This window comes from Camelus dromedarius, chromosome 26 (assembly GCF_036321535.1).
Source record: "Camelus dromedarius isolate mCamDro1 chromosome 26, mCamDro1.pat, whole genome shotgun sequence".
Lineage (NCBI taxonomy): Eukaryota > Metazoa > Chordata > Mammalia > Artiodactyla > Camelidae > Camelus > Camelus dromedarius.
In genome coordinates, this window is record NC_087461.1 from 11,162,048 (window position 1) to 11,168,692 (window position 6,645).

Sequence of the window (6,645 nt, forward strand, 5' to 3'; positions counted from 1 at the left end):
CTCTGGACATTTACCTTTATGTTTACAAGAGTCTGATATTATAAACAGCACATGGGAGCTCATACAGCAGAGTGGTGAAAGGATGGACTTTCTTAGATTCAGACAAAATCTGGCTTTCATCTGGGACCCACTTGCCAGCTGTGCAGCTCTGGGCAGGACCCTCTGAGGTGCCCATCTTCCAGGATCTCATGGTACAGCAGGTGGCTAAAGTTTAGCCTCCAAAACCAGCTACTGTTTGAATCCTGGGTTCTGCCACTTGCTAGCTGTGTGGCCTTAGGAAAGCCCCTTAGTGTCTCTGTGCCACTGTTTCCTTATATGTAAAACTGGACATAATAATAGGACCTACCTCAGAGGGTCACTGGAAGGTGGATGCAATACAATGGATGATTTTAGTACCGTCTGGCACAGACGAATATCTAGCATTGGTTAGAAGCCTACCATTCAAGCCTGACAAATAAAATAGAATTTGGGTACCAAGTGGATCTGCACTGTCAAGTTCGATCTGCCCAGATGGAAAAGATGTGGCTCAGAGGAGTCAGTGATTGGCCCAAGGTCACACAGCTAGCTGCTGTCTGTTTGACTCGTGGAAACAAAATGAGGGCGGCCACAGGTGTGCATTCTCTGGAACTTCGAGCATGTCAGGATAGGCCAGCTGGAATGAGAGGATTTGTAAACAAGAAGCCCCATCCCTCCGCATGCTTCATCCCACGGAGTCCAAACAGCAGTTCTTCCCTGTGGGTGGTCTGGCAGCATTTGCTGGCTCACTGGTCACCCTTTGTGGATGTGGATTTGCTCCAGGGCACGACAGGGTGGATGTCAACTTGAGGCTTTTAGCACTTTGTCACCAAGGCCGGATGCTAGGGCGGTGGAGGTGCAAAGGCTGGTGCATTCTGCTCACTGCTGAGTAACAGGAGAGCCTGATCCATGACTGACGCCACTGATTAATCAAAAGCTCTAATTGTCTGTCTGAGAATCCTCAGGGAGATGGAGGGCTCGCAGTTAAGATAAGCAAGTTGTAGGCAGCATGCAACCTGCATGATCTTGAACATCTTGTTGCTGCTCAGGTGATTTATCATCTCTCAGGAGCAGGCTGGGTTGCACCTGACCTGATGCCTGCTCAGCCCGGGCACCGCCCCATGCAGGCGCAGTCCAGGGGGTTCCATCCCTGGTGCTGCCGATAGTAGGTAGTCCGGGGTCGAGAACTGGGACTGTAGGTTTTCCCTCTCCAAGGGTCCTTTCTCCCACTGTGTTCGACTTTTTGGAATATTTCCTGGGGTTTTTGTCACTGAAATGAGCAATAAAGACCTTTCCAAAAAGCAATAGATATAGTTTTCCTTTTTGGTGAAACCACTTTGGAGATTAACTGGGCAATCTTGAAATGAACAAGAATCTTTCCAAAAAGCAATAGATACAGTTTGCCTTTCCTTTATTTTATTTATTTATTTTTTTGATGGTTTCCTAGAGTATGTATTATACAGGTCTGAGTGCAAGAAATGGCGAACAACTGCTATGTTTGCTTTAAAAACTCATCGGGTGCCAATGCCAAGTCCTAATGCTTCTGAGGGCCCCCTGGGTCTCTGCCCTTCTGGAGCAGGCTGGGCCCGGGCTCCTGGGTGAGGGGGCAGCTTTTGCATGGAACGTCCTGCCTCCTGTCACCTGAGGCATCAGGCACTTTGGTGATGCCCAGAGCTGGCTCCTCTTTCTCTCTTTGTGCACACTGAGGCTCCCAGAGCCAGCTTTGGCTGGGAACCTCACAAAGCAGATGGGCCACTCCAGGGGCACTGGGTGGCCATGACTTCCCCTCCTGTCTGGGAGACAGGTTTGTAGGGTGGACTGAAGTTGTTGCTTCCAAATCCTGGGCCAGCCCACCTTCTGTTGTTGCCCTTCTGCTTGGGGATGCCATCTCAGGGCCCTCGATAAGGAATTTCCAGGACCATGGGCCCAGCTCTCCAGAAGTAGAGGCAGCAGAGCAACCGGTGGGGATGAGTCCTGAAGAGCTCGGACAAAGTGCTGTTAGTGCCTGGGTGTAGAGGTCCTGGGGCCTCCCAGCAGCCTTCAGCAGGGATGGGGTCTGTGGGTCCAGCCCTACCCAGGCTGGGGGCTGATGACTAGGGGCTAGCAGCCTCTTCAAAGGCCTGTAGGATCCCAAGCCTCTTCTGGGGACACTAGGGCCTTCCATTTTGGGACATCCCAGTGTGACCCCTGTCAATAGGCCTGGGTCCCCTGGGCCCTGGCTCCTGAGGTCCCTGGGCAAGAAGGCATTCTCTTCCTCAGCTTCTCCTGCTCCTCTGAGGGGTGGATCCTGGCCTACTTCTGGGTTAGGTACCGAGCTTGGCTCCTGCACACCTTGGCTATTCTCAGGCCCCTCATCAGTGTCATCCTCTGAAGAGTCGACCTCTCGGATGGCTTCCTGTTTCTGCAGTGACTCTCGCTGTTCAGCCCGGTCTTGGCAGAGGGTACCCAGGGCCCACGAGGGAGCCGGCTGAAGCACTCCCTTCCCCGGCAGCGCCCCCTTCCCAGACAGCACACTCCTGGTCCCAACTACCTCCAGAGGGCTGACTTCCCTGGGTGGCAGTTCCTTCTTTAGCTCAGGGTAGGGCAGGTCAAGGCTATGTTTCCGAGAAGTGGCAAGCTTCTTCTCAGAAGCAGCAAGTGCAGCCGCCAGTTTCTCAGCTGACTGTACCCTCTTAAGTAGTGGTGAGCGGGGTGGCTCCACGCTCTTGGGTCGGGAGAGTTGCCGGCCTAAGGGAGGTGACAAGTGAAGCTTGGCAGGGAAGGCCTGGGCTCCGTGGCCAGACAGGGGTGATGGGGAACGCTGGGGTGAGGCTGCTGTTGGTGGAGAAGGGCTGTGGGCCAGGGGTGACAGCGGGATGCTGCCCGCTGACTTGCGCCGTGGAGAGCGGTACTGGCGCTGGAGCTTGGGTGCCAGACCATGCAGGGAGCTGGGCCGCGCGTGACCGGAGCTGGCTGGAGAACTGGGCACGCTGGAGCTGGGGGAGCTGCTGTGTGATGAATTCCCCCCCACTGAATGCACAGCATCAGGGGTCACCTCGTAGCCCTGAGTGGGAGATCGGGGGGGAAAGGCTGTGGCTATGTGTGGGAGAGCCTGGCCCAATCTCCCCTGATGACAAGGAACAGTTAAGGGAAGGAAGACTGCGGCTGATGTGGAGCAGGGAGGCCTGCTTGGTGATCTTCCGGAATAGGGAGCTCCTTTCTCTGCTTTCTTGCCTATCCTTGCTCCAGCTCCGCTTGCTCCTTTGGGCCATCTTAGCCTTGTAGCTGCCCTTCCGAGCTGGCCCCACTTTAATGGATGTGTTCTCCGGGGAGTTGCTGAAATAGGCACCTTATTTCCACTCTTCAGGATTAGTTCCACCACCTCTGTGTGTACCAGCCCGTGCACAGGCTCCACATTGACATGGGCAATGAGGTCCCCCGATGAAGCCCTGCGTCACTGGCTGGACCTCCGTCCTCCACATGCCATACCACGTGGTGCACGGTGTAGACGTCCGAGTCACCCATGTAGACACAGATGGCCCACAGGGTGAAGCCATACTTCTTGCCAGCTCGGTGGATGATGATGGGGGGCCTTGAGCTGCTGAGCGCTGGCAAGAAGTCTCTGCTTGGAGAAGAGTCCCTGGATGACGGGTTGGATGACTGGGAATGTGGGGACATGGGGCTGGCCAGTGGAGAGCAGGTGTGGTGCTCCACAGGAATGAGAAGGGACAGGGCTGTGGCCAAGGCGGACTCGATCACTTTGTTGACGGGGTGAGTGATGTGCTTTTCTATCGAGTCCCCAGAGAGCAGCCAGTAGCGGGCCCTGCACACCGCCAGGTCACTGATGGCCTTGGCTGTGGCTCCCTCAGCCGGCTGTGGGGTCCCACGGCCTCCTTGAGTCTCCACACCTGTAGGCCAACTAAGCAGTGAGACCTGCAGTGCAGTTGAGTCTCCCCTCCCCGCCGTGTCCTCCAGCCTACGCCCTCTGGGCACCTGCTGGTTCATACCTGGGCTGGAAGCACCTCTCTGGCCAACAGGCTCTGCATCCAGCTTCAGCCGCCACTCCACCAGCTGTTCAGGGGCAGGCACGGGTCCCCCTTCTCCAGACGGGGGTGTCAGAAGCCATGCGTCCTCCGGCTGCTGCCTCCTGGGGGTGCCTCTGGCCTCCTCGGTGCCCTCAGGGAAGCGAGGCGTATCCAGGAGGCCTGAGCAGTGGCGACGCACGGTCAGCGCAGGGCTCAAGTCACTCTCCGTGTGGGACGACTCCGACACTGACAGCCGGTTCCGTAAGATCTCCGGGGAGCCGACCATCCAGCCCCGGTCTCGGCCCCTCAGCCCTGCCAGGCCCTCCAAGCGGTCCTCCTTCTCCTCGCTCAGGCTGCGCTTGGTGGGGGGCAGCGTCCGGCGCTCCTCGAGCAGGGAGAGCCGCTCCATGATGCTGTACACCTTGCTGAACCTTGGGGAGCAGGAAGAAAACTGGCGGATCTCAAGGCAGCCATCCTCACTCACTTCCTCCTCGTACTCCAAGTCCACGTGGTGGTATCACTCTGAGTGGGGGTCAAAGTAGCTGGTATCATCCTCTGACTCCAGCTGAGGAATAAATTCGGCTTTCTGGCGAAGAAGTCCTGTCCAGTCCAGACCAGTAATGAATGGGTGCTGCTTCACCTCACAGGCACTGCCTGTACCCAGTCTCTCCAGAGGGTTCTGGTGGAGCAGGTTAGACGTGAGGTCCTGAGCGTCCGGAGGCAGGGCATCATCCCCCTCGGGCCATACAATCTCATCACTGATCACTTGCCCAAAGAGCTCCTCCAGAGTGTCTCCAAAGAAAGGGACGCAACCCACCAGGAACTCATACAGGATTATGCCCATGGCCCACCAGTCCACCAGCTTCCCACAGGCCTGATGCAGGATCACCTCAGGCGCGATGTACTCCGGGGTCCCGCATACCTGCTTGTCCAGGAACTCCTGAGCATCCTTTTCAATGTGGCCCTCATACAAGTTTGTGGTCAGACTCATGAGGCCAATTTTAGAAAGGCCAAAGTCAGTGAGCTTGATGTGCCCCACAGATGTAGTCAGCAGGTTGTCAGGCTTGAGGTCACGGTGCACGATGCCATAGTTGTGTAAGTACTCCAGGGCGAGCACGGTTTCTGCAAAGTACAGGCGCACCATGGCCACAGGCAGGGCCCCGATGTTCTTCAGCAGAGTGGCACAGTCCCCTCCTTCGACACACTCCATCACCATGAACAGGTGGCTCTTGGTCTCAAAGGAGCAGAACATGCTGACCACAAAGGGGTTCTCAGCAAAAGTCAGTACGTCTCGCTCCCCGAAGACCTGCTGGATCTGACTCCACAGGATCAGGTTCTGCTTGCTGATCTTCTTCATGGCAAAGTACTGTCGGGTGGACTTTGCCTCACCGGGAATACAGCCCCATAAGCGCCATTGCTGATGAGCTTAATGGTTTCGAAGACCTCTTCAGAGGGTGTCTTCTTAGATGTCAGAGAAGCCCCATGGCCCTCAACTGAATCATCTGTCTCCGGTGTGTCAGGACTGTCATAGCTGCTTAACTGGGCCATTTCCTCTAGTGGATCCCGTGTGAGGCCCAATTGGCTAACGATGTAGCGGGGAATGTCACATTTAATCCCTTGTCCCTCTCTGGCGTGGCCCTCAGCTGCTTCTAACAGGTGGTAGAACTCCAGGGTCAAACTCCAGGCACTCCAGGAGGCGCGCTGGTCAGGCAATGACAATCATCAGCTTTTTCACCAGCTGCATCACAAGAGCCAATTCTGAACTCTCTGAGCGCTCGTGAGCATCTTGCAGGAGTTTTTCTAAATTCTCTTGAAGTTCGTAGAAGTAGCGTGAGGTAATGAGGCCACTCCGAGATTTATCCAGGCAGTCTTGGGCCATCTCAATCACCTGATGATGGATAAAGCTCAAGGTTCTGTCTGCCAAGGGCAACACGCTGTCTGGAGTGTTGGAGGAAATGAACTCTGCTAGACGCTCTTGCATTTGTGCGGTGGCCTTGGGGAATCTTTCTTTGTATACATGATTCATCATTATTATTTCACTGTCAAAGGAAACTGGTGACCGTCCAGGGCTGAGACTGCAGGAGCGGGGCCGCAGGGCCGGGGACTGCCGACCCTCCTCATCGGGCACACTCGCTGTGCTGAAATGCTTTGTCAGGAAGTGCAGCTCATCGGCTGTAGGCTGGAAGGGCAACTGGTGCCGCTTTTCCTGGGAGGAGCATGATAGTGAGACGGTACAGCTGGGAGTGTTGGTTGCATAGCCTGAAGAAGGGATTGGCCAAAGACTAGCGCCGCCCATCAGTCCAGACAAAGGAACAGCCAGGCTTCCTCTCTGTAACTGACAGTCATCCTAAATTGCCGTTGAAGTTTAGCTTTTCCAGTGGATGAAAATATGTCAGGATTACTGAGCTTCCTGAAGAGCAGGCTTCTAAGTCCAGTTATCACATCCTGCTCCTTGACTTCGGGCCCTGTGGGCCCGGTCCAGTCCGCTCCTCCAGTCGCTGCCTCCCGGGCGGCCCTCGCCGGCGCAGGGGTAGAGGCTGGGGCTGGGGCAGCTCTGCCGCCCGCTGAGCCCCATCCTCCCGGCGGGCGGCTGGCGGCGGCGGCGGCGGCAGCAGCTCCGTTTCAT

At 56.0% G+C, this 6,645-nt stretch overlaps 1 protein-coding gene across 1 annotated transcript; it reads right to left on the minus strand.

Annotated features, from left to right (window-relative positions):
- Window positions 1-290: 290 nt before the first annotated feature.
- On the minus strand, window positions 291-6,645 carry LOC105100434 (microtubule-associated serine/threonine-protein kinase 2-like). Its single transcript, XM_064479390.1, is given in 9 exon segments — window positions 291-3,074; window positions 3,076-3,322; window positions 3,325-3,438; window positions 3,441-5,402; window positions 5,405-5,688; window positions 5,690-6,368; window positions 6,371-6,497; window positions 6,500-6,624; window positions 6,627-6,645. Coding segments are annotated over 9 exon segments (5,082 nt in total). The 3' UTR covers window positions 291-1,549.